Source organism: Orycteropus afer, unplaced genomic scaffold (genome assembly GCF_000298275.1).
Source record: "Orycteropus afer afer isolate SDZICR_OR568_19922 unplaced genomic scaffold, OryAfe1.0 scaffold00013, whole genome shotgun sequence".
In the NCBI taxonomy this organism is placed as follows: Eukaryota; Metazoa; Chordata; class Mammalia; order Tubulidentata; family Orycteropodidae; genus Orycteropus; species Orycteropus afer.
In genome coordinates this window covers 10,684,742-10,712,393 of record NW_006921600.1, presented here as the reverse complement: position 1 = coordinate 10,712,393, position 27,652 = coordinate 10,684,742, and the positions used below count along the sequence as shown (strand labels likewise).

The window sequence follows — 27,652 nt, the reverse complement described above, 5'->3', positions numbered from 1 at the left end:
CTTTTCAGCTGTGCTTGCAGGCATGCCTCTCTCTGGCTCTTGACCTCTTGGCCCCACCACCCCTTGGCCTCTGCCCTGCTCAGGCAAGTGTTACTAAATTCTTTGAGTTCTGCCAATAAGTGCCTAGATGCACCCTACTCCAGCAATAAGTCCAGGCCCAAAGGTGCTCAGCTCTAGCTGCAGAGGTTGGCAAACTTAGCTCCACCAAATACCTGGAGACACCCCACTCTGCCAGCAAGCCTCCTGCCTGAAGATGCTCATTTTTCTCACTCTGTAAGCCAGGAAGCCCACCATGCCATCTCCTGATGGTCTGATGGTTCTGCTGCTTCAGCTTCTTTGTCATCTCTGTGGTGCTACAGCTTTCTGTCTCCTGGATCTTAGGAGGTTCCCAATGCAAGGGAATTACTTAATAGGGCCCTTCAAAAGTATGGCTAGACAGGCCATATTAAGTAATTCACTGCACTGCCAACTGCCACACTATTTCCCACAGTGACTGTACCATTTTGTATTCTCACCACTTTGGGTAATGGTTGCAATTTCCCCACATCTTTGTCAACATTTGTTATTTTCTGGTTTTTATTTTTAATCTTAGCCATCCTACTGGACGTGAAATGGTATCTCATTGTGATTTCATTTGCATCTCTTTGATGGCTGTGACACTGAACATCTTTTCATCTTTTTGGTGACCATTTGAATGCCCTTTTTAGTGAAATGTCTATTCAAGTCCTTTGCCCATTTTATGATTGGGCTATCTGTCTTTTTGTTGTTAAGTCATCAAAGTTTTATATGTATTTTGGCTATAATCCTTGTCGGATACATGATTTCTACAGATATTCTCCCAGTTAGTAGCTTGTCCTTTCAGTTTTTTGGTCAAGTCTTTTGTTGAACAAAAGTTTTTAATTTTTATGGGGTCCCATTTATTTATTTTGTCTTTTGATATTTGTACTCTTGTTATTACATTAGATAACCCATTGTTGAAAGCTAAGCCTAACAGTGTTACCCCTGCTTATTCTTCTAAGAATTTTATTTTAGTTTGCACATTTGCTTTTGTGTATCGTGTCAGGCATGGGTCCTGTTTCATTTTTCTGCTTGTGGAAATCCACTTTTCCCAGCACTAATTTTTTTTTTTTTTAATTGTGATTTGGGTGAAGATTTACAAAGCACATTCACTTTCCATACAGCAGTTCACATACACTTTGTCTCATGTCATTGATCACAGTTTACCACAATGCAACAGCTCCCCTCTCACTTCCTCCCCATAGTTACCTCTTCCCAGTGTCCATCCCTCCATACACTCCTGCCCCCTGAGCTGGCTCCCTGTGCATAAGCAGCCCTTCTTTCTCCCATGATTGTTCTCTCCAAAGAGTGTATCTACTTGAGGTAAATGTTCAACTCATATGCCTGTCTTCTGTTTGACTGGAAACCACAGGTGTGTGTTCAATTCCAGATTTGAAGGGCAGCTAGGGGCCATAGTCTCAGTGGTTCCACCAGGCTCTATTGGACCAGCAAACCTGGTCCCCACCTTTTTTTTTTTTTTTTCTCCAAATGATTTTGAGTTTTGTTATACATTGTTCTCCCTCTCTATCAAGGATCTCCTACATAGATCCCCTTCCAAGTGGATGACAGTGGTAGCCAGGCACCATCTAGTTCTTCTGGTCTCATAGTTGTATACACTGCAGATGGGATGGTGTACCAGCCGCTAGGACTAATTGTTTCCATGAATTTTGATTTTCTTCATTCTTCTTTGCTCTGGATGAGGAGAGACCCATCGTTGCATCTAGATGGCAGCTTGCTAACTTTTAAGATCCCAGTTGCTACTTGCCAAAGTAGGAGGTGGAACAATGTTTTGTATAGTATGTTATGCCAATTGAGCTTGATGTTCCCTGTGACTACGGTCCCAAGCCCACAGGTTCAACTACTCGGTCCCTCTGGGTAGCTGGTTGTGACCAAGCAGTGACCACAACCTTGCCCCTTGTCAGCTCTACTATACACCTGGGAATTCTGATCATTCACATAAACTTATAGACCATTGTCTGCCAACCCTATATATGTTCTTGGATACACTCCCCATTTCATAGACATACCTAATCATTCAGCCTGTCCACCCATCTATCCACCCATATACCCATGTTAGCCTTCACTGACAACACAGTACTCTATGCCAGCACTAATTTTGAAGAGATTCTTCTTTCCCTATTGAATAGATTTAGCATCTTTGTCAATAACCAGTTGATCCCAGATATGGGGATTTATTTCTGGAGAGTTCTGGGCTTTCGATGGCTAGTGTTCCAGAGTTACCTCTCCAGGCCTTCTTCCAGTGCACCTCTGGATGGGCTCCAACCTCCAACCTTTAGGTTAGCAGCCAAGTACATTAACCACTTGTATCATTTAGGGACTCCAGCTACAATTTAAAGAGTTGTAAAATAGCCCAAAGACTATAATCAGATAATCTGAGGAATGCTTTCTATACAATGCATAGTTTTCCTTTTAATTTTTCCAGTGTATGACAGTTTTTGTCATTTCTCTTTTTTCTCTCTAGAACAGAGCTTTGTGTATCCTTCTCCTCTGTGCACTTTTATTTGGGTGATAAAACATAAACACACGATAAATGAACCAGCCACTCCTCAGAAGGAAGATTGGGCAATCCACTTCCGTAGAGATACTGCCTGGGTAATCCAAGGAGGGGTCGCCATGATTCAGAAACGACTTGACAGCAGTGAGGTTTTTTTTTTTTTTTTTTAAACAAATGTAAAGGAGCCCTGGTGGCACAGTGGTTAAAGCATTTGGCTGGTAATTGAAAGATTGGTGGTTCAAAACCATCAACTATCAGAGAAAGATATGGCAATCTCCCTCCATATAGATTACAGTTTTATGGGGCAATTTTCTGTCCTAGAGTCACTGTGAGTTGGAATTGGCTTGATGGTAACAGGTTTTTCTAAGTAAATATTAAAGACTTATATAGTAATGATTGCAGAACAAATAAGAATATGGTAACTGTGTTTACAAAATTTAAATATAAGTTAACAGCTGTAAAGATTTGTGTCCCTATTTGTAGTTGTGTCTCTCATCTCCACCTTCATCATCATCAACTTTTGTCACTCTCACCATTATTATTAAAAGATCTCAACACGTGCGGGCAGGTGCCTGAGGGCCCGAGGGCCAGCCACCCCTGGCCGCTGGGGAACTGGGGTCGACCAGCAGGAAGATGAGATGGCGGGGGACAGCTTCGGTCTGCTGCCGGGGACCAGGCGGTCAAGAGCTGGACTTGAAGTTGGACTTAGACACCTTCTCCCTAGACCTAGGGGATGCAGGTAGACCAGATACTGCCCTGGAAACCCAAAGAGGGGTCACTATGAGTCGGGTCCAACTCGACGGTACATAACAACAAACAACAAAAACAAACTGTTCATAATCTTAGTAGAGGTGTTCCTTGTGAAGTCCAGATGGGGAAAATCATTAGATCTCATCTGTTGAAATTGAAAGAGGTCTATAGATGAGATTTCAGAAGCTGTATGATAAGGCAACCCTTTAAGGTGCATTGTCTAGTCAGGGCCTGACTCATGGCAACCTCCTACGCAATGAAACCTGTGCCATCCACGATCAATCGAGGATGAGACCAAGGTGTAATCCATAGAGTTTCCATGGGCTGATTTTTGGAAGCAGATTGCCAGGCCTTTTTCCCTTGTCTTTCTTAGTCTGGAAATGCCACTGAAACTGTTCAGTGGCAAGCTTTCACTGCTGGATGGGTGGTGGCTATGCACTAGGTGAATTGGCCAGAAATTGAACTTGGGTCTCCTGCATGGAAGGTGAATTCTGCCACTGAACCACTACTGCTCAAATATTAATACTTAATTAGTAAAAGGAGTAGCTATAACAGCTAAAGAACTGCTGTGAGATACATACATTTGTTCTTTCAATTCTTTCACCTCAGGATGCTGGCCACTAAGGGTGTTTCTCAAACTTTCTTACTTTCTCAACTTTCAAAAAGTACTGCCTAGTGGATTGCACCTTCTGTGGATTTGTGACATTTGGGAAGGTACTTTGCTCACACTCTGCAAAAGGTGGTTAAAAACTTAAACCAGTTCAAGAAGAGTTTTGATTAACTGGTAGGTAGATAAGAAGCTCTGATGACGTAGTGGGCAAGGCATTTGACTGCTAGCCAGAAGATTGGTACTTTAAACCCACCAGCTGCTCCACAAGAAGATGAGGCAATCTACTTCCACAAAGATTTACAGCCTTTGAAACCCAATGAGGGTTGCTATGAGTTGGAATCGACTCTATGGCAATGGGTTTTGGGTAGGCAGATAAGTAGCAGGTTATTAAGGGAAATTAGGGAAGTTCCAAGTTCGTCTCTGGCCTTCTAGGATGGTGTCGTAGAATGCAAACACTGGACTCTCCCTCACACTTTACCTCAGGGCTGTGGTCAGAATTCTGAGCTGCTGGCCTTTTTGGTCTGATCTGAGATGACATTTCATGTCTTCTTAAGATTATCTTCCCAGAAAAAGTCATGCTAGAACACCCAAAAGAACAGGTGAGCTGTCTCAAGGGGCAGAGCCTGCCCTAAAAATGGTCCCAGACTCAGAGTACAAGCCCTTCAAGCACACTACACCAAGTGCATGGTGACCTGCTAAATACACACTTTTTTAACATATGAGCTGCTGAAGTGAGTACTAAATATTAACTTTTGGTGTAGGTAATGCTAATGGTGGTGATCTCCATGGTGAATGATCTCCCTTGTCCCAAATAGATAAAACCAGTTGTCTGGGGTCGATTCCAACTCATGGCGGCCTGTCATGTGTCCAAGTGGAACGGTGCTCCACTAGGTTTGAAATGGCTCATTGAGAAGTGGATCTCCAGGTATTTGTTCTGAGGAATTCTAGGTTGAATTGAACCTTTCAGTTAGCAGCCAAGTGCATTAACTGTTTGCACCACTCAGGGACGCCTCCAAATAGATACCAACATAAAGAAAACAAACTCACTGCCATTGAGTCACTTTGACTCTTAGTGACCCGTCCTTGGGTTTCCGAGGCAGATTGCCCAATCTTCCTTCCGAAGAGGGGCTGGTGGCCTTAAACATGACACCACCAGATAGGGTAGGGAAATTTCATCGAAGTGGTCCGTTTTCAAATGGGCAGTCCAAGAAAATAACCCTTGACTCCAAGTGTAAAGCAGTTTTCAGAGACTAGCCTTGGCTACCCTCTGCCCTCGAGTTAGGTGGCATTATCAGCTGAGTTTCCAGCAGTGTCCTGTCCTGGAGATTCAGCATAACTTCCTCAGGAGCAGGAATGGTTTAGGTTCAGAGTGACACTGAACTGGTGACACAACTCTAGTGATGCCACTGCATGGGGCTGCTAACACGTCCTGGGTGTCATAGAAGGGAAGCCGTGTCGGTAAGAGCTGAAGGTGCCCTTCTAGCTTTCACTGGGCTGGAACACACAGCCCCTGCCAGTAAGTACATTTTGGCTGTGGAGATCCTAGCATTGATGGGAAAGAAGAGAGAGGTTTTGAGGTCTCTTGCTTTCCCGTCCATTAGAGTCATCATTTTTACCCAGGTTTGGGGCTGAAATTGAGACCTGATTCAGTGATGGAAACTCCAAGCTTCAAGGCTGGGCTGGCGCAAAAGCGGCGTGATTGCGGACAGGAAGTGAAATGGTTGTGTGGGTGTGAAAGAAGGGTTTCCTCCCTCTCAGACTTTCTATGCCTAGAGGTTGTTGGGGGGTTCTGTGGGGATATGGGTGGGGGGACTTTTTCAATCTGCCTCCCTTCTCCCCATCACAATAAACAGCAGCTTGGAGACTTCTCATTCTGGCACATAGTAGCAGTGGGAATAACCAAATCAAAACAAAACAAAACAAAACTCCCTGCCATAGAGTCAATACTGACTCCTAGTGACCCCCACTGGGTTTTCGAGGCAGTAAATCTTTACAGAACTGCCAACCTTGTGGTTAGCAGTCAAATGTCTTAGGCAGTGAGCCTACGTGAGCTTGGCACATAGCAGCAGTATGAATACAACCTAACAAACCCACCCTCAGCAACCTTTCTACTTCCCTTGTTCCTCCCAGAAACAACAGTCTCTTGGGTTTGTATAGAATCTTTCCTTTTTTACAGGAGGAATTGGGAGCTGAGACAGCCTCTAATTTTACTGGAAGCTTGATAAGGAGATTCTTAGAGGCTGAGTTCCGTGACCATTTGGTTTTCCACCACCACCATTTGCAGTCTGGTCGATTTGTTTAGAAATAGAATTCTGCTCCACGGGGTTTTCATGGCTGTGATCTTTCAGAAACAGATCACCAGGCCTTTCTTCTGAGGTGTCTCTGGGTAGGTTCAAACCATCAACCTTCGGGTTAGTAGTTGAACGCTTAAGCATTTGCGCCACCCAGGACTTAGAACTCTGGAAAGTTGTATCTCTGGGATGGGACTTGGCCCCTGGCACCGTGACCCTCTACCCTTGGACAACCCTGGTCTCAGTTCCCTGCCTCCAAATGGACTGCTTTTATATCAAAAGTAGAGGAAGTCTTGCCCCTTCCCAAATTTGAGTTCAAACTAACAAATACACAGTTTAGTAAGGAAGGCAAATCTCCGGCCCCCTATGGACAGCAGTTAATTTAAATAAAATCTTGAAGGCAGAGAAAGGAATTGAATCTTGTAGCAAAGTGGCCGGATCTGGGGAAGATGGAGAACATACAGCTGACAAGACTGGGTGGATTAGCCTGGGGCCACAGAGGAATCAAACATGATGTTTAGGTTTTTGACTCAGTGGATGGTGGAGGCCTTTATTAAACAGGTAAAGATAATTACTATAGCTTCAAATGTGTTGAGTGGAATGCACTTGTGAGAGGTCCCCCTCAGAGACTTGAAATACAGACAGCTACACAGACAGATTTGCCTCAGGAGAGAGTTGAGTTCTGGATATAGATGTGAGAATTATTGGCATAGGGTTAGATGTGACTGAGTGTCAAAGAGGAGCCCCTTTATGCTAAGAAGAAACAGGTAGAGAGAGGAGGAAATGCATATACTATTGGGAGATAAAGGAAGACAATGTCTGAGATACACTTATTAGAATTAGCAACCAACACGTACTGGTAACCTCCAAATAGGAAGCTTTGATGAGGTGAGAGCTAAGGCTCCATCTCCTTGTGACAGATATTCACCAAACCCAGTTCCTCCTCCTCTGGGCATGTGGCTAAACTACATTTCCCAAGCTCCCTTGAAGTGGGTTGTAGCCATACGACTGAGTTCTGGCCAATGAAATGTAGGTGGGAAATGAAGTAATGTCACCTCCAGTTGAGAATCCCTTGGTGGTGCAAATCATTAAGGTTCTCTGATCCTAACTGAAAGATTGGAGGTTTAAGGCCACCCAGAAGCACCTTGGAAGAAAGGCCTGGCAATCTACTTGAGAAAAATGAGCCATTGTAAACCCTGTGGAACACTGTTCTCTCTGACACACATGAGGTCACCCAGAGTCAGAGTCGACTTGACAGCAACTGGTACTGGTACTGGTCACTTCCGGATCTGGCCCTAACCCCATACTCCATGGATTCTCCCCTGCCTAGTCTTCCCTATTGAGCAGAGGAACCAGTGGGGGTCTCTAAGGCCTTGAGGGCACAGAGCCATGAAATGGAAGGCATCTATTTCTTAAATGACTATGTGGAGTCAGGCTGGACAGGACTTTAGGAAAATCAGGCAACAGGGCCAGCAGGGATGGACATGCTGGGTCAGCAAGTGGAGTTGGGGAGCAGCCAGCAGAACCAGCAGAAACTCCTGGGCCAGAGCAGGGCAGGAGACAGATTTCACAAGTCAGGTCAGCTAGAGGGGCCAGAGAGTCAGGAAAGCACGGAGGCACGGCAGGATCAGATGATGACTTAGCAAGAGTATGAAGTGCTCCTACTGGGACAAGAAGTCAGGTAGGGTCGAAGACAGCAGGAACAAAATGCCTGCATGTGCAAGGCATACACACCCACATGTTCACACTCACAGCCACATAACCTCCTGGGCCCTGGCTCCAAGTCCACTCTTCACAGACCTGCTGCTCACCTGTGCTGGGTAGTCCTGGCCAGACTTGTGAGGAGCTGGCAGGACTTGCCACTGTTGGACAGTAGTTGAACAGGACCCTGCCCCAATTCACCTCCTTGTTGCCTGGTTTCAGCATGACCCTCAACAGTGGAGAGCTGGGGTCTCATGCTGATAGTGCTACTCTCCTTGAGCAAGTAAGTCCCTTCTCTCTGTACCTCAGCCACCTCATGTGCAAAGTGAATGGGTCAGACTGCATGATTAAGGTCTCTTTCACTAGAAGAGGGCATCATTCTCCTTTAAGTGCTGCATTCAGAAAGCTTTGGTGTGGTATTTCCAGTAGGCATCAGCTTTTTGGTATGCCTCTGACTAGTGGAATTCTGCAGGCTTCAACCTGTGTGAGTTAGAGGAAACCAGACAGACTTCCAATAGGAGAGGGAGCCTTCTCGACAGAAGGAGGTCTCATGGGCAGTAGTGGAAATTACTTGTATGAAGTCAGTAAATCCATCCTCCTTTCCTTTTCTTTTTTCCCCTTTTCAAATCATCTACATTGGCAATCAAAAACTTTCCTTTCTGTTCTCATTTCCTGTTCCTTTTATGATGGGATGGTTCCACCCTCCACAACCCCCATCTTGTTCCATGGAAGAAGAGCCCTAAAGGGGTAGGGGGAGTCTTTTCTAAATTTGCTTTCCTCTCTGGGGTCAACTCTAATTGGCTTTGTTCACTTTTTCCTGAAAGAACAGAGCTAGAAGGAACTTCTTCGGAAAGGAAATTGCCCCTCTCCTCATCTACCCAAACATTTGTTGATTTAAATAAGGGAACTGGTTTCCCCCCATTCAACTCTGACTCAGACTGATACAGAAATAAATTTGTTGTCTGATCCTGTATCTTCTGCTAGGGTGAGGAGGTGACCTGAGAGTACACAGAGCAGAAAACCAGCCCAGGGTAGAAACCTGCGTGGGTGTGAGTTGACCAGATTGAGGGCAACACAAAGCCTAAGACAAGCACCAGTCATCCTCACTATGCCCTCTCATGACCCAGCTGGGTCTCATTTCTGAAAGCACAGGGGTGGCAGGCAAGTCCCATTGTCCTTTGCTCTTCTGCCCCCAAGGATGCCTCCCCAATCCACTATGGGTATCCCCATAGATGTGGCTACTGGGGAGATGAACAGGATAGGAAAGCAAGATCCATGAAAAAAAAAAAAAAAAAAACCTGAGGAGACCTGAAAGAAACTTCTTTCAAGAACAGAAAGTGTTTTGTGTCTCTAAATTCCAAGAACTTGGAGAAAAGAGAGACTGTAACAACAATCTTTATTATCCAAATTCTGGAGGAAATGATTCTGCATAACTGCGGAACCTACTAGCTGCCAAAGTGGATGAGAAGTGATTCCTGAAGAAGTGAACCAACTTTGCCTGTATCTGCTCCAGGGCTTCAAGAGTCACGCGCCTGAGGGGCTTCATGCTGAACTCGGTCTGCAGAAGACAGGGCTCCTGAGCTCCTAGGAGGAGACTGGGCCACAGGTCCTCCTATGCATAGATGTGGAGGGAGACCTCTCATTCCTGGTATGAGGAAGATCGAGGCTCCTCACTCCACAGAGAAGGAGGCCCTTGGGCTTCACCGGGGCAGGCAGCTGGCTACAGGGTCTGGCCGAGGCATGGACACAAAGTTCATGGGGCAGAGCAGCAGCGGGCACATCTTCTCGTGCTCCTTCAGCTCCTCACTCAGGTGCTTCAGCTCCTCTGTCAGCTTCGCGATCTCTCTCCGCAGCACTGTGTTCTCTTGCTCCAGGCACTCATACTCCTGGGGAAGACAGAGAGTAAACAAAACTATTGGTGAAATCAGATTCCCTTCCTCTGTGCTCCCAGCAGCTCTAACCCCTGGCTCCTTTCCTCAAAACTTCATCGTTATCAACCCCTCTCCTTTATCCCTCCTATTTATTTGCTTAACATCTATTTATTTGCTTAACATCTCTCTCTTCCCATTAGAATGAAAGGTTTATAAGACGAGGGGCTTTGTTTTTTAGATCAACTTTACTGAGGAATAAACTAAAAAAAAAAAAAAAAGAAAAAAAAAACTAGTTGCCATTGAATTGATTCTGACCCATGCCAACCCATATGTGTTTGAGTAGAACTGTTCTCCCCAGAGATTTCATGACTGTGACATGCTGGAAGCAGATCACCAGTCCTTTCTTCTGCAGCATCTCTGAGTGGGTTCAAGCCATCAACTTTTTGGTACTTGAGTGCTTAACCATGTGAACCACCCAGGAACTTCTTAAACCAAGTTTACTGCTATCAAGTCAATTCTGACTCATAGCAACTCTATAGGACAGAGTGTCGTTGTTAGGTGCTGTTGAGTCGATTCTGACTCATAGCGACCCCATGTACAACAAAACAAAACACTGCCCTGTCTATGCCATCGTCACAATCCTTGAGCAGAAATGCCCTATATGGCTTCCAATGAGGTAAATCTTTACACAAGCTGACTGCCATATCTTTCTCCCACAGGATGGCAGGTGGGTTCGAACTGCTGACCTTTTGGTTAGCAGCTGAACATTTACCCAACTACCACCGGCGTCCTTAGGGACTCATTACTGAGATATAATTTACATAAAATAAAACGTGCCCCTTTTAAGTATATGATTCAATGAGTTTCATCAAATGAATACACCTATGTTGATTAAGGGAGCTCTGGTAGCATAGTGGCTAAGGCACTTGACTGCTAACCAGAAGGCTGATGGTTCAAACCCACCAGCCACTCCTCGGAAGGAAGATGGGCAATCTACTTCCGTAGTGATACTGCCAAGAAGGGGTCGCTATGAGTCGGGTCAGACTTGACGGCACATAACAACAACACAACAGTGGCATAATGCCTAAGGCATTCAACTGCTAACCAGAAGGCTGGCGGTTCAAACCCACCAGCCACTCAGAGGAAGGAAGGTTGGGCAATCTACTTCTGTAGTGATACTGCCTCGGAAACCCAAGTAGGGGCCACTATGAGTAGGATCTGACTGGACAGTACTAAGTTTGGTTTGGTTTTATGTTGATCAAAATACAGAACATTTCCTTCACCTTGAAAAGTTTCTTTAAGACCCTTTGCCGTCAATCCTCCCCTAACTGCTGATCTGGTTTCTGAAGGTCTTTGTTGGGTTCACTGATATACCCTCAGCACTTAACCAAAACCAAACCAAACCTACTGCCATTGAGTCAATTCTGACTCATAGTGACCCCCTTTGGGTTTCCAAGGCGGTAAATCTTTATGGAAGTAGATTGCCCAGTCTTCCTTCTATGGAGTGGCTCGTGGATTTGAACCACCAACCCTCTGGTTAGCAGTCAAATGCCTTAGGCACTACGCCACCAGAGCTCCTGGAGCATACTAAATGTTTGTTGATTGCATTACTAAATAAAAAATTAAAAACACTTTTTGCCTTGGCTTTGCTCCAGCACTCATTTGTTGCACTTCCACATGTAGGCCAGCACCTACATGCTCAGTGACTCCTCAGCCCTCATCCTCTGTCTCCTCTTACCCTCGTTCTTCTCTCCCACCCTCTCTGGGTATCTTTCTCCCTTGCCAAACCCAGGGGTTCAGAAGGGCTGTATGCAAAGGCCATCTGAGCTATTCCTCTGTTACCTGCCCATCCAAGGCAGTCTCCCAGCGTAAGGTGGAATCCTGTCCAAGGCAGTAGGCCTCACAGTTTTTCCCCAAGGCTGTCCTAGGTCATACTGTGGCCATCCTCCCTGGTACAATGGCCCTGTTCTGCCCTCGGTCCTCCTCCATGCCTACTACCCCAATCTCCCATGCTCTACTCTGGCCTCTAACAAGCTCTGGTCCTGGAGGCTGAATGCTGCTTACAAACCCATCATGGGCAAGAGGAGGGTCAGGAGGGGTGGGAGAGGCTGCAGCTCTGTGTACACACACTCATAGACATATGCACAGACACACATTTATGCATACACAGGCATGCATGCACACAAACATATGTACACTTATACATATATATATGCACATACACACAGATATGCACACATATGCACATGTGCGCATGCACACACAAACGCTTTACCCTGCAACTGGAAAATGCTTTCACCATGAAGTCAAATGGAGAGTAAATTTGAATGGTTCTATGGCTAAAAGTTTAATTAGATTCCAAAGAACAGGAAACAAGATGTCTTGAGTGGTGCAAATCGTTAAGCACTCAACTACTAGCTGAAAATTTGGTGATTTGAACCCAACCAGAGATGCCTTGGAAGTAAGCCTTGGTTATCTGTTTCCAAAAGGTCATGACCTTGAAAATGCTGTGAAGCACAGTTCTACTCTGCACATATGGGGCCCCCCTGAATCGGAATCAACTTGACACCAATGAACAAGAAGTAAGGGTACCTCTCAGAGAAGTGGGTGTAAACCTGGAAAGCCTCTGAATTTCCAAAAGTAAATTTCTACAATATCATGAAACCCAAAGAACGGGAGCTCTCTTCTTTTGGCAAAATATTCCAAGCTGCCTTTCCATATTTCCTGAGTTCTGTGGTGAGATGCTCTGAGCACCCGAGCTTTCTCTTGGGAAGCCATGAACAGCTCTGCTGCCTAGCACCTTCTTGAGGTGCCATCACTTCCCTCAAACCCCAGCTCAAAAGGCTTCAGAGTTGCTTGCCCCAAGGCCACAGGGCAGGTCCCACATGTGCCTTCTCCTCAGGGACTTTCTCTTCTGGGATTTAATTTTTACTCATAAATCTGTCGAAGGGCTTTTAACAAGCTGAGGAATAAGCAGGAGAGAAGAAGTCAAATCTTCTTTCTACAAAAATAGAAAAGCAATCTGGGAGGAGAGGAAGAGCAGGCCAGAGAACACCAAGTGGGAACAAACGAGAAATAATAAACCCCCTTTCATATAAAGAAGAAATTACTTGAACTTAATACAAATGAAAAAATAAGCAGAGAACATTAGACCCTTTGTTATATTCAAAGAAATGATCAGTTTAGCTCAAATTCTGCTGAGTTTCAAATCATTTGCCACAAGGGTGGGTTGAGGTTACTGTGCTGCCAGGAAACAAGGTCTAAGCAGAGATCTGAAACATAAAGGTGGTGAAATCACTGCAAAGCCCAGCTCTGTCTAGGGCAGAAGTTCTCAAGCAGGTGGATTCTGGCCCCTCCAGGATACATGTGGCAATGTCTGGAGACATTTTTGGTTGGCACAACTTGGGGCGAGGGTACTACTGTATCTAGTGGGTAGAGGCCAGTGATACTACTAAATATCCTACAATGTACAGGACAGCCCCACACATAACAAAGAAACTATCCAGCCCTAAATGTCAGTAGTGTCACTGCTGAGGAATCTTGATCTGGGCATCTGAGAGAAGTTGTCAGGGGAACAAGGAACTATCTGGAAGTATTTGGGTTCCAGGGTGCCCCTGAAGCAGAGGAAAGAATCAGGGCCCAGCAAAGATGCTAATGTGGGTACTAGGGGCCAGAGATGATCATTAGAGTGTGGGAAAAAAAGAGGGAGTATGAGAACACAGAGCCACCCACAGACCTCACAAGCAGGGAAACTGAAATTCTGAGGGATACAGTGACTTCCCAAGGTCACACAGGCTTGGGACCAGAGCCCTGATTTTAAGGCCAACTGCAACTCTCATGCAGCAACAGCAATTCTGCTTTCCCTTGAGAGTGCTAGAACCCAAATTTCCCCATGGTGGTTACCAGCAGCAAGGGGCTGTAAAAGCCCAGGATTTTACAAGAAGTCCATTCCCAAGCCTTGAGCTGATACACTTCCCAGCAAGATAATTGTGTCACCACAAGAGCTGTACAAATAAGTGTCATAATCAGTTTCTAAATCAAGTGGGTACTGACACGATGCATTCTCTTAGAACATGCAATATCTGAAAGAACCATGGCAACACATACCACAACCATATTGCCCAAGCCCTTTGTCAGTTTGAGACATTTGGGGCTCTTTAGGATGGCATCACTGCCTTCCTTTTCTGACTCAAAATTCTTTCTCAGTCTTACACCTTTGGGTGCCTGGCTCGAACCAGTCTGACCCACTTCTGAGCCACCTTTCAGCTCGTCTCAGAAACCATGGCTGCTGATTTGGTTCCCATATGTGAATGTGGACTCGGGCATGTGCCTAGTGTTCAGAGATGAATAGAGGCTGAAATCCCCATGAAAGATATAAGCACATGGAAGGGATGATTTGAAAACCCACAGTGAACACTGAGGAGCACAGACACATGTTAGAAACTGCTTCTCATCACTCTAATCCAACTTCCAGCAATCATACTCTGAAGGGAAGATTTAAACTGAAAAGCAACCCCAGCCCCTTTCTTCTCTTGCCCTGCCCTCTGAGGAGGTCCCACTTTGAGGGACATTCTTTGGGCTTTGGTGATGGAGAACTGAGAAGGAAGGAAAGTACCAAGAGACTCCTAAGAGCTGGAGATGGAGGAGGGTTTTCTGGTGTTTGAGGCGAGAGAGGCACAAGACCAATTGGAGTGGGAAGTAAGGTGGGTGTGGAAGTGAGGAAAGACAAAAGTGGAAACTTTTAAGTCTTGCTCAAAATATTCCCCTTCAATCTGTGACCACCATGATAACATGAGGAAATGGGAGGACACCAAATTGTGCACATAAGAGATAGACAACAGATGCTAATACCAATCAATGTGTCCACAATACTGCATTGCCATTAACACCAAACACCAGGCTACAGATAAACATATAGCACACGCCTGAGATGATCAGACCATGTGTGTCAGTGAATAGAAGTATACTCTAGACCAAGGATAGACTCGGCTGAGGCTAATTTTGCACAGACACCAGTGATACAAAATACCTGCAGTCCTTACAGAAACAATAGAAGACAGACACAGAGTAATCCCTCACAGACAACAAGACACTATGGGAGAGAGATCCAATAGCTCTACCATCTCAGGACCATAGTACTGGGGGACACCAGACTTAATTGGCACAACAAAATACATAAAAGCCTTGCTCCGCATCCTACATTGGTGAGTAGTAACTGGGGTCTTAAAAGCTTTCAAGTGGCCATCTAAGATGCAGCTAATAGTCTCCTAGCATCGGAAGTGAAGAAGAAACCGCCCCCCCAAGAAAACGGGGCATTTGGAAGCAATCAGCCATGTTGTTGTTGTTGTTATGTGCTGTCGAGTTGGACCTGACTCATAGTGACCCCTCCTTGGGTTTCCGACATGATAACCCTCGAGACCAGAAGAACTAGATGGTGCCCAGTTACCAATGCCAGCCACTCCAGAAAGGATCAAATTGGATAGAGTGGGAGGGAAAATGTGAAACAAAGTCCAAAAACTCAATAATGACCAGAATTACTGGTCAGATGAAATCTGGTGAGACCCTCAATACTATGGCCCTAGAATAGATTCTGCACCTGGAATAAAATGCACCCCCAGGGGCTGGCTTTCTGCCCAAAAGTTAACAAGATGTACACGCAGACCGCTCAACCCAGGATGATGCACCCACATAGTCTATGGTAATACATCCCTTAGAGCAATAGACCACGGGACACCAGAGCACCAACATTCAAATTGAGGAAATGCAGGACAAACAGGAGTACATAAATATGAGGGGCACAGGGGAAGGGTTACAGGGTAGGGAGGGGAGGAGACTGGGTTAGGGTTGGACATGGTAAATGGGGAATGAAACTAAATGTACACGTAACATTGAATGTAAAACAAACTCTTAAAACAAAAAAATAAATAAAATTCCCCTTTATAGTATTCAAGAACAGCAAGCAAAGAACTTGAATTACCCCCAGAGCACTGAGCTGAAGAACAAATGAGTAAAGTCCTTCTAATGGTTTCATATCTCCAGGACAATTATGGCTATCAGGTGCCTGTTTCTTGGGCCCCTTGGTGCTTCCCAATGAGCTGGCTTTACCCCAGGCTTGACAAGGTTACCATGCACTGTGTCCAGCTCTCATTTCCCCATCCTAGCCTGAGTCCTTGGGTGGTGCAATTAATGCACTTGACTGCTAACCAAAAGGTTGCAGGTTCAAGTCCACCCAGAGGCACCTCAGAAGAAAGACCTAGCAATCTGCTTCTGAAAAGTCAGACAATGAAAACCGTATGGAGCACAGTTCTACCCTGATACACATGGCATCACCATGAATTAGAATCTACTCCATGGCAACTGGTAGATGTGGCCCAGGAGCCCTAAGCAGCATGAGTGGCTTTCTGCTGTGACCTACAGCAATATTATAGGTGCTCTGTCCTCAGCTCACTGAGATACTATAAAATTATGCTTCACATTTTTTAACCAGAAACCCCACCCTCAACATGTACATTTTTTTCAAAATTAAAAACAAAACATCATTCAAACAGCTGGCCATGCAGTACACAGGTATCCATAACTGTGATGTCCAACCTGGAATGAGGCTGGGAGCAGGAGAAAAAGGGATTATTCATGTAGTGTCTTGCTCTCCAGAGAGGATGTCTTGCTTGTTCTACACAAAGTTTGGGATGGATTTCTAGTTTCCTGCACTAGCCATCCATTCCCTCATACCCTCTTTGACCAAGAGAACTTGTGAGTAGCTAGTGATGGTAAAGGGGTGGGCTACAGCTTTGAGACTCATCTACAGATGAGTCCTGGCCTCATCAGCATTGTTTTTCAACAAAACTGGTCTTGCTCAAGTGATTTGCCAGTCGTGCATAATCCTGATCCATTCTTCCGGCTCCTTCCATGGAGGGGTCAGATTTTAGATCAATAAGCTCATTTCTGGATAGGGCAGCTGGCACAACTTGTCACATGGCCCAGTCCATGGGCAAGAGAACAGACTATGGATCCTAAGGATGGGCCCTCCATTCCATGGTTCTAAGAGGGCTCAGGCAAGAGCAAATATAGCACCACCTCTGGTTTCCATGGCACCTGGTTCACTTGGCTATCAAACCCAACAATGACAGAAAATGAGCAGTCATTTGAGCATCTTTTCTGGCACTGTAGTAAAGTTATATGACTATGTTATCTTCGGTGGCAGGCAGAATAATGGCACCCCTCAGGTGTTCATATCATAATCTCTGGTACCTGTAAACATGCTACCATACATGGCAAAAGGGATTTCGCAGATGTGATTAAGTTAAAGATCTTGAGATAGGGAGAGTAGCCTGAATTATCCAGGTGGGCCCAATGTAATCACAAGGGTTCTTCTAAGTGAAAAAGAGCAGCAGGAGAGTCAGAGAAGAGATGTGATGACTGAAGAAGTGTCAGAGTGATGCAGCATGAGAAAGACTCAACAAGCCATTGCTGGCTCTGAAGATGGAGGAAGTGGTCCCTAGCAAAGTAGCATGGAAGCTTCTAGAAGCTGCAAAAGTGAAGCAAATGAATTTTTCCCAGAAGAAATGCAGCCTTGTCAATACTTGATTTTAGCTCAGCAAGATCCATTTCAGATTCCTGCTCTCCAAAACTGTAAAATAATAAACTTATATTGTCTTAAGCCACCAAATTTGTTATAGCAGTTGTAGGAAAACAATATGCTTTCCTTAGGAAATCCTATACTTCCTAAGGACAAGAATGAGATCTAATTTCTCTCTTTGTGACCTAATGGCAATGCCTTAGCCACAGTTTACCAGTAACCAGTTACCATCCAGTCGATTCCTAGTTATAGTGACACCGTGTGTAAGTAGAACTGTGCTCCACAGGGCTTTCAATGGCTGATTTTTCAGAAGAAGATCACCAGGCCTTTCTTTCAAGGTGCCTCTAGGTAGACTCAAGTCTCCAACCTTTCAGTAATCAGCCAGTGCAGTAAACATTAACAGTTTGCAGCACCCAAGTACTCTTACCCACAGTTGAGCTTAATAAATACATGTGTAACGGATCCACTCAAGCTTGCTCCATGAAAGATCTTATGTCCACTGTACATAAAATCACTTGGGATTTACTGCTGAGTGTCCTTTGATTTTTATTATAATTATTATTTATTTTTTTAGTGCACCTGGCTTGGTCTAGAAGCTTCTTGAGGGAAAGGGCCCTGGCTGTCCAGCTGCTAGTCTGAATACAGGGCCACGGCCTAACAGTGAGCTGCAAGCCCTTCCTGGGGCTTATTTGGTAACATGATGCTAGAACTACTATTGCTTTAGGAGCAAGGGGAAAGGGAGAAAGGACAGCACAATTTTTGTGTGGAAATTTCACAGAACTAACAAGGGATGGGAAGGACCTTCCCCTGATGCTAGCCAGGAGAAACCCTTCCAACCATACCTTGGGAATTCCTGTGCCACAGTCAGGGTAGATTTTATGTGGTATAACTATGAAACAACAACTGTCATACAATCATTTTCTCTTTCAAGGGCCCAGCCTTCCTGCTCCCAGGAAAAAATCTGATATTTATAATTTGTGCCAGTACTGTGAATTTGTATCAGTAGGTCACCCTCTATGAAGTATATGCCTACTAAATCTATTCTCTGTTCATTGTTAAGGGAAAGGTTGTTGGAGATAGTTTTTTTTTTTCCCATAACACCTCAGAGTCTCCTACATTGCTAGGCCCTCATCCCCTCACCTCATCCCAAGCTGGCCTTGCTGAGACAATCAAGGCAAGGAAGCATGACAGGAGAGAGCTAAACTAAAATTCTTAATTATTCACATTGATCAAGTATAAGGACAAGAAGGCAGAATTGTCAGCAAATCTTTGGATAGATCCTTGGATGTCTTCTAGGCCAGTTTCTGAATGAAACAGCCCCCATGTCCTGGCTGTGGGATTGTGCGTAGGAGTTGAGAAAAATGTTTACAGCTTAGGATAAATCTCAGGCTCCTGACTTGGGTGACAAGAAAGATGGTTAGCACCATTAAATACAATCTTAAGACAGTGAGAAGAGGATGTTTCAGGGCAAACAGACATTATGTTATAAATAGGTTGCATGCAAGGAGCCTGATGCAAAACCATCTGGGGACATCTAAGCAGACACTGGGAATAAGGAGTCTAGGATTCAGGACAGGGAGTCTTCCTCTGAAGATGTGTATCTGAGAGTTACCAGTGTTGGGAGCTCGTGTTGGAAAAACAGATTAAATCTTCCACCTCAAAAATCCACTGCCATCAAGTCAAGTCCAACTCATAGCAACCCTATAGGACAGAGCAGAACTGCCTGAGTTCTGAGGTTTCTGAAGCTGTAAATCTTTACGGAAACAGATTGCCTCATCTTACTCCCATGGAGTGACTGGTGGGTTTGAACCACTGATGTTTTGGTAAGCAGCCCAATGCTTTAACCACTGTGCCACCAGTTGTTGTTGTAGATGCTGTCAAGTCATCTCTGACTTATAGAGACCCTATGTACAATAGAACGAAACACTGCCCAGTCCTGTGCCGGCCTCACAATCCTTGCTATACCTGAGCCCATCATTGCAGCCACTGTGTCAATTCATCTCCTTGAGGATCTTCCCCTTTCTTGTTGACCCTCCACTTTACCAAGCATGATATCCTTCTCCAGGGAACGGTCCCTTCTGACAACATGACCAAAGCAGGTGAGATGAAGTCTGGCCATTCTCGCTTCCAAAGAGCATTCCGGCTTGTTCCAAGATGGACTTGTTCCAGAATAAGACAGACTCAGAAGAAGGAAGAAGCCATCTACTTCTGAAAGAATTGGCCAGTGAAACCTCAGCAACAGTGACACAGCAGTGCCACTAGAAAACAAAGCTTCTATTAAATCATCCATGGTGATAAGAAAAGAGAGCAGAGTCCAAAACCCTGTCAATACCAACATTTAAGAAAACAGGGGTTTAAAAAAAAAAGAAAAAGCTAACAAAGAGATTGAGGCAAAGTGATAAAAGGGGCAAGAGAACTAGAAAAAAATGGCTTTTTAAAAGCTAAAGAAGAGAGTTGTGTGTGTGTGTGTGTGTGTGTGTGGTTGGAAGCATGGAGGGTGATGAAGGCAAGAAAAAGATGGTGCCTGCTGTACCAGAAACTCTTAAGAAAAAGTGAAGGAATTTCGTAGAACTAAAGATCGAGCTTCTGAGAAAGAAGTTTGCCTAAAAGATGCTTCAAAAGATGAGGAGGAAGCGTATCTATGAGCTATCACAAGGAATACAGGCAGATGTGCAGAACTGAGATTCAAATGGCTAGAATGGCAAGGAAAGCTGGCAACTTCCATGTACCTGGAGAACCCAAACTGTCACTTGTTATTAGGACCAGAGGTATCAATGGTGTGAGCCAAAAGGTTCGAAAGGTGTTACAGCTTTTTTGCCTTCTCCAGATCTTCAGTGGCACCTTTGTTAAGCTCAATAAGGCTTCAACTAACATGCTGAGGATTCTGGAACCATATGTTGCATGGGGGTATCCAAATCTGAAGTCAGCGAACAAATTGATCTACAAGCACGGTTATGACAAAATCAATGACAAGTGAATTGCCCTGACAGATATGGCATCATCTGCATGGAGGATCTGATTCATGAGATTTGGCATCATCTGCATGGAGGATCTGATTCATGAGATTTATACCATTTATACCATTGAGAAATGCTTCAAAGAAGGAAACAACTTCCTGTGGCCCTTCAAATTATCTTCTCCATGAGGTGGAATGAAGAAAAAGACCACTCATTTTGTAGAAGGTGGAGATGCTGGCAACAGGGAAGACCAGCTCAATAGGCTTATTAGAAGGATGAACCAAGCTGCCTAACATGACTATTTTTGTAATCTGCTCAGTTAATAAAACATGAACTGCTTTCAAAAAAAAAAAAAAAAACGGGACCCTTCAGCACCCTCTCTGGTGGAGGCGGCAACAGTTGGGCCACCCCTGGCTCCCACGTGCAGCCACCAGGGCGCATGCAGTCTGGGTCCTGAGGCCACATCAACAGCACCGGTGCTAGTGGTGGTGGTGCCACCCTCGTCTTCCTGGCCCCCTCTACAATGTCCAAGGCCAAAGAGGCCAAGAAACTAGTGGGCCATGCAACTGTGGAGAACCACGTGAGGAGCAATGTTAAGCAAACTTCTTTCTAGGAATTGGAAGTGGTTCTACAATTGTCCATGCTGTGCAGCGGATAGCTGAAAGAGTGAAACAAGAATATCTGAACCTCATCTGTATTCCCACTTCCTTCCAGGACCATCAGCTCATCTTGCAATATGGTTTAACCCTTAGTGACCTGGAGCAACACCCAGAGACTGATCTCATATAGATGGTGCTGATGAAGTAGATGCTGACCTCAACCTCATCAAGAGTGGTGGAGGCTGCCTGACCCACAAAAAGATTGTGGCTGGCTATGCCAGCCACTTCATTGTGATTGCTGATTTCAGGAAGGATTCAAAGAACCTTGGGCATCAGTGGCATAAGGGAATCCCCACTGAGGTCATCCCAACGGCCTACGTCCCTGTGAGCCGAGCTGTGACGCAGAAGTTTGGAGGTATGGTTGAACTACAAATGGCCATCAATAAGGCAGGTCCTGTGGTGACCAACAATGGGAATTTTATCCTGGACTGGAAGTTTGACCAAGTTCACAAATGGAGTGAAGTGAATACTGCTATCAAAATGATCCCAGGCATGGTAGGCACAGGCTTGTTCATCAACATGGCAGAGAGAGTCTCCTTTGGGATGCAGGATGGCTCCGTGAGCATGAGGGAGAAGCCTTTCTGCTGCCCTGTGGGAGCAGAGTGTGTTCATGTGGCATCCCCAGCCCATAGCTAAGGTGTGCCTGCCTCTCCAAGAGTCTTTGCCTTAATGTATCTGTGCCAGGTGGACAGCTGGTGGGGGTGAGGCACGGGCCTAAACCCGGTCTTCTGAAGTATTGTTATTATGTCTTTTTAAAAAGAAAAATAAAAACATATGTATTTTTACTATTAAAAGCACTCATTTTTTATAAAGTAGCACTTGATTTCATATTTTATATGAAACATTTATCACAAAAAGAAAAAGGTGGGGATTGTCTTTAAAAGCTTTGACTTGAGTGTGTTGGTTAAGCTTATGAATTAGGTTTGCCGAGAAATACAAAGCAAAAGTTTTCTTTAAGTCGGTAAAATGAAAGACTCAACCAACAACAATTTCCTGATGCCTTACTGGAAACTTTGGAGTTTGTTTACTTTTCTGCCACTTTGGTTTTAGGGTATTTTTTGTTGTGATTCAGTACAGTATCCAGGTACATCTTAAGATCAAGTTTACAAAAGTCTGCAGAGTGGAGCAGTGTGGTGTGTAGTGACTTGGAGTATAAACTCTCAGGAGTAAATGTGGTTGTACTTTTGCTGAGGGTGAGCAGGGGTCTCATCCACCTCCCTGCTGTTGGAAGCAGTTACCAGGATTAATTGCCAATACTGCCAAAGCACTTCTGTGAAATGTGAAGTACTTTTTTTTTAAAGTGATTTTCTTTTTGTTGTTTATATTATTTCTGTTCCTTTATTATTATTTGCATGGTTTGGCATCAGACGTTTCACTTCTTTGTATTGTTTGAAGATCAAAACAAAACAGGATGGGGGCAAGAAAAAAAAAGCTAGAGAGGGGAAAGCTTCCAGAAGAGGGGTGATCAATGGTATCCAGTGTTCCAGTGAGACAGGTCAATGATGATAAGATCAGAAAAGAGGCCCCAGGATCTGGCAGTGTATGGGACACTCGAGGCCTCAGTGAGAGCAGCTTTGGTAGAAGTTTGTGTAGGGGTGGGTATGGTGGCAGAACTAAATCCCAGAATCCCAGAGCATTCTGTTATGAATAAGTTGCTTCTGAGGAGCCTACAGCAGACTCATCTGGAGACGTGAAGTCTAAGGTGCAGGACAGAGGTCCTGCCTGGTTGGGAGATGATATTGGGAGAATAGATTAAATCTTAAAACAGTGTCTGGGACTGAGGACATAGAAGCAGTAGGTGTAAGATCATCTTTTTAAGAAGTAGGGAAGTGAGGGACAGAAAGACAAGCAACAATAAGAGCTCAGAAGGGAATCAGGATTGAAAGAAGATTTTGTATGGTTTCCTTCTGTTAATGAAAGAAACTTGAGTGTGAGAAGGAACCACTGTGTAGTGAGAAATGAAGATGTCAGTGAGCAAAGAATTGGAACACTGGGCTGAGGGACCATTGGTGTAGCCCCATAGATCCAGTGGAATTGTGCTGTGTGTGTTGCTAAATTGGTGGTGACAGTTGGGACCTCATCATCAGTACCACTAGTGCAAAGCAAAAGGGCCACTCCTCCAAGCGGCTTCAATATGGCTCTACCCCAAACACAGTTTTACCTCGTGGAGTTTGTCAGCCTTCTGAGTCTGCTTCTTGCGACTTCTCTGAGCAGCAACTCGGTTTTTTTCTCTTCTTCGGACCTTCCTGTCATCATCTTCAGGACTCTGGGGGAAAACATTTGGTCAAGTGTGAAGCTGAGACCCCCTTCACCTTACCCTTCTCTCTTTACTCAGCATTGCTTGTCAAGCTTTATCATTTTATTTGCAGTATGCAGCAGTTGTTGTGATACATTCCTGGGATAACAATGATGTTAGGTGTTGTTCAGTCAATTCAGACTCACAGTGACCCCCAAATGACACAGAATTGCCCCCATAGGGTTTCCTAGGCTGTAATCCTTCTGGAAGTAGATGGCCAGTTCTTTCTCCCATGGAGCCACTGGGTGGGTTCCAACTGCCAAACTTTGAGTCAGCAGCGGAGCTCTTAACCATTGCCCCAGCAAGGCTCCTGGGATAGCAGTAGCTCATTGTTAAGGAGCATTCACTGTGCTCAGCTGCTAATCCCCACCCTGCGAAATATGTGGTGTGACCACTATTTGAAAGATGAGGAATAAGAAACTCAGAGAGCTTAAGGAAGTTGCTCCAGGTATCACAGCTACTAAATAGCTGAATGGGAAGTGGAACTCAGGTCTATTGGGCTCCAAACCAATGTTCATACACCTCTCCAGGGCATGTGCTGAAAGAGTTGTGATGTCAACACTGCTCATACAAGACTGGGAAAGCAAGAGGGCATCCGGAACTTGCTGTGTGCCTGCCTGGTTTCCGAATACCCCACACAAACCGATACTTTGGATACTGTATGCAGATCATGATTACTTATAACTAATCACAACCACATAACTCTACCAATGGATAGTGTGCTCATTTGAACAAGGTTTGGCTGCCATTTTGTTTCAGAAGTCAAAGTGAATCAGGAAGCAAATTTATAATCTATAGTATATATGAGATTTAGCCACAGTTAGCTAAATCCTACAAGAGCTATCATGAAACAGGTAGACAGACGAATGCATCCACCATGACAAAAACATTTCATGCAGTTAGAGAAAACCTGGAGAAGTAGAATAGTATAGACCCTGTGAGAAGATACCAAGGGGGGCGGGGACCCACCCTTAAAGGAATTTTAAAACTAAGAGGTTAGTGGAGCACAAACACAGGGAAGCCACTCAATTATTAATATTGAGAAAGTAAAAACATTAAAAACACAATATTATTATTTTATCTGCTCTTATATTCTAAGAAGGCAAGACCTACATCCTCTCAAGTTGCTGCAGGTAAAGAAATTTTCAGTACAAGGAGAAGGATAAACAATGTACAGGACAAAAAGGTATGACCTAGAGACAACACTCAAGGAATAAGAGACAAAGTGTAAAAATAAAAGCTTCTAGAGGCAAAGAAGACTTGATAAACAGAATAACCAGGATATTACAGTTAGACACTAAAGAAATGTGAGAAAGAAAAGGAGTAGGAAAATGGGGTGTAGAGGACAAAATTTTAATTTTAGCATAACACATAACCTGGTTTTGTGTCTTACTATCAATCGGACCTTGGATAAATGGCTTAAATTATCTCAATTTTCAATTTCATCATCTATTGTAAGTGTGGTTCATTCATTTTTCCAGTAAATACTAACTGAGCACCTACTACATGCTAGCCACTGTCCTAAGCATCAGGATAAATGATCTCAATCTAGCAGCCTAATGCTTAGGCTCTTTTCTTACCATGCAATGAGATGTTTGTCTTAAAGCTTCCAGCACACAGTATGCTCTGAATAAGTTACTTGTCTCTGTTGGGGTTGCTGCTATTTATTGCATCTGCCATACTGCTTGCCACCAGATCTTGCCTCCTCACTCACCATCATCGTATTTAGGGCACTAGTCGCTGTACAGGGAGCTCTGGTGGTGTAGTGCCTAAGGCATTTGACTGCTAAACAGAAGGCTGGCGGTTCAAACCCACTAGCCACTCCTTAGAAGGAAGGTTGGGCAATCTACTTCTGTAGTGATACCCCCTTGGAAACCCAAGGAGGGGTCGCTATGAGTCGGATCCGACCCCACGGCAGTGAGTTTGATTTGGTTTGGTTAGTCACTGTACAAAAAGCAACTTTCCCTCTGGGAGTTGACAATCTATACCTGACTTAACCACTTATCTGGTAATGCCTGACAATCCAGCAAACATTTAATCAAGACAGAAAGAGGTGAGCAAAGTGTTGAAATATTCATATAGGTATTAACCATATTTCATTTAATCCTCATACAAATCCTGATGGGTTGATGTTATTATATTCATTTTACAGATGGGGAAACTGAGGCTCAGAGAAGTTAAGCAAATTGCCCAAGGCTAGTCAGCCCGTGTGTGGCAAAGTCGAGTCCCAAACTCAGGTCTTTACAACTCTCTAGAGTCGCCCGATGACATATGTGCTAGGCACCTTGCTCCGTGGGACCATAGAGAATGAAAAGACCCAGTGCTGGTCCTTTGCTGAATGCAAAATTTCGCGGACGACCCTCCCTGAGCTCAATCTTGTTTCAGCTTCCCGAGTGTGCGGTAGTAAATATTGCGTGGGGCAGCTAAGAGGACTGACTGGACGTGGGAGAGGGGTTTCCACCAGCGTTGGGGGCGGAGCCTGTGCCCACCGCTGGGGGCCCCCACCCCGCAATCCCAGTCTGATCTATCTCGCGCTCTCCATGCCAGCGGCGCCAGATGGAGTGCTGAGAGTGGCTGGGCACCAGTCGCGCCTTGAGCCGAATTCTCTTCTCCACTTCCAGACTTTCACTCGGAGCGGACGGGAAGGGGCTAGCGCTCAAGCAGTACAATGGCAGCCGCCGGCCGCACAAGGATGGCGCTGCGCTCTGGACAGCGCGGAGCCCACGTGCTGGGAGTGCGGTCGTAAGGAACCAGCCAGGCGTCGGCGCTCTCCAGCCTCTCTCCTCCTGTGAGTGCGCTAGGGAAGGCTGGGCAGAAGGGCACGCCGGGGCTCCAGGTCCGCCCTGCCGCCCTCCAGCCCCGCACCTCAGCGCCCACCTCCTCGCGTCCCCACTCCCGCGCTGCTCTAGCCTACTACCTGAGGCTGCGGCTGGTTCCCGGGCGCCACGACGCTCCTCTGCAGGACGCTGCCAGCAGCCAGGAGCCCTTGCGACATGCCCGGCGCTCCTCCGGCCCGGCCCGCCCGGCGCGCAGCCTCGCGGAGGAGCGGCCGCCGGCCCGCCGCGCCCAGTCCTCTGCGCTGCTAAGGGGACTCTCCCACACCGGGCATCCTCGCGCCCCGGCACCTGCCGGCTGCCCGGCCCCTTCCGCCCCGCCCCCGCGGGCTTCCTGCTGTCCCTGCTCAGCCCGCAGCGGTGCGCCGTCCTGGGGCTCCCCACCCCCAAGCCTCCGTCGGCCCTCGGTCCTTCCCGTCCCCAAGTCAGCCCCGCCCCTTCTTCTTCCACCCCCGCCTCATTTCCTCCTCTCTCGCCCTCTCGCCGCACCTCGGGGTCCCAAATCCCACCCCTGTCTCAGCTTTCCCCTAGGGCCCGGCACTTAGTGGAAGTCACGTGGTGGCTCCGAAACCCCGGAGGGAATGCGAAGCCCACCCACAAGAGATGACGCTGAGGTGGGGGTGGGGGACCAGGGAGGCGCAGCGCAGTCTTTGGGGTCCTTGGGCCACTCTGGGCCGAAGGTTTGGGTTTGGTGGTTTTTCCAGGTCTCATCACAGCATCTTCCAGCGCATCTACCCCATCTTCCAGCCCCCCCCCCCACCTCCGGGGTCACAGTCTTAGGGGACTTTCTCCGTAGCAATCAGTCATCCTGGCGTCAGAGGTGTTGCCCTTCCCACTCTCACTCCTTCCGCGGTCTTCGGCTCCCCGGCCAGGGAGGTGCAGAAGTTGGGGAGGGGACAGCCGGCTTCACCAGGTCTCACAGCGCACCCTGAAAAACACCCTTTGTTTTCACCAGGTCCTCGGAGCCTGTAGGAGGGAGCGAGGCGGGGCGTCTCAAAGGGTGAATTCCCAGGTTGTCCGGGAGAGAACAGCGACATCGACTGCCTTGGACGTTCACTATTGACAGGTTTGGGGATCTGGATCCACCCTACTAAGGTTAAATGGACCGGATCCTCTTTCTTTCTCAAGATCAAAGTGACCGGAGCCCTGCCTACAGGTCAAGAGGCGTGGTTGTTATCACGCTTGTGCCAAACTGGGAATGGGGTCGAGGTATGCGGTGCTTTCCCCTCCGCCCTTCTGCTAGTTGAAAGATGCGAAGTCAAGAAAATATTGTACAAGGTCCCAGCAAAGAAAAAACGAGCGGTTTCGGGTTTGTGGTCTGGGTGCTGTGAGCACGGAGAAAGAGAGATAACCGCGAACCTAGAGGTTGGGGTGGGAACCCGGACCAGGAGGTCAGAAGTGCCTTCCCGCTGTGGCCGCTTCATCATTCACGCTCAGTGGGGCAGAAGAGGGTGGAGGGTAGACTGACTCCCAGGCTAATGCACCTAGCTCTCCACCAGGATTTAAGACCCTTGCAAAATCTTTGAGACCTTGCT

General features: G+C 46.0%; 1 protein-coding gene across 1 annotated transcript; it reads right to left on the bottom strand.

Moving 5' to 3' along the window:
• Nucleotides 1-9,624: 9,624 nt before the first annotated feature.
• BATF3 (basic leucine zipper ATF-like transcription factor 3) lies at nt 9,625-26,278 on the bottom strand. Its single transcript, XM_007953675.1, has 3 exons — nt 26,201-26,278; nt 23,149-23,253; nt 9,625-9,810 (listed from the first exon to the last, which is right to left on the bottom strand). Exons 1-3 carry the CDS (start codon nt 26,276-26,278, stop codon nt 9,625-9,627), a joined length of 369 nt encoding a protein of 122 aa, XP_007951866.1.
• Nucleotides 26,279-27,652: the final 1,374 nt, after the last annotated feature.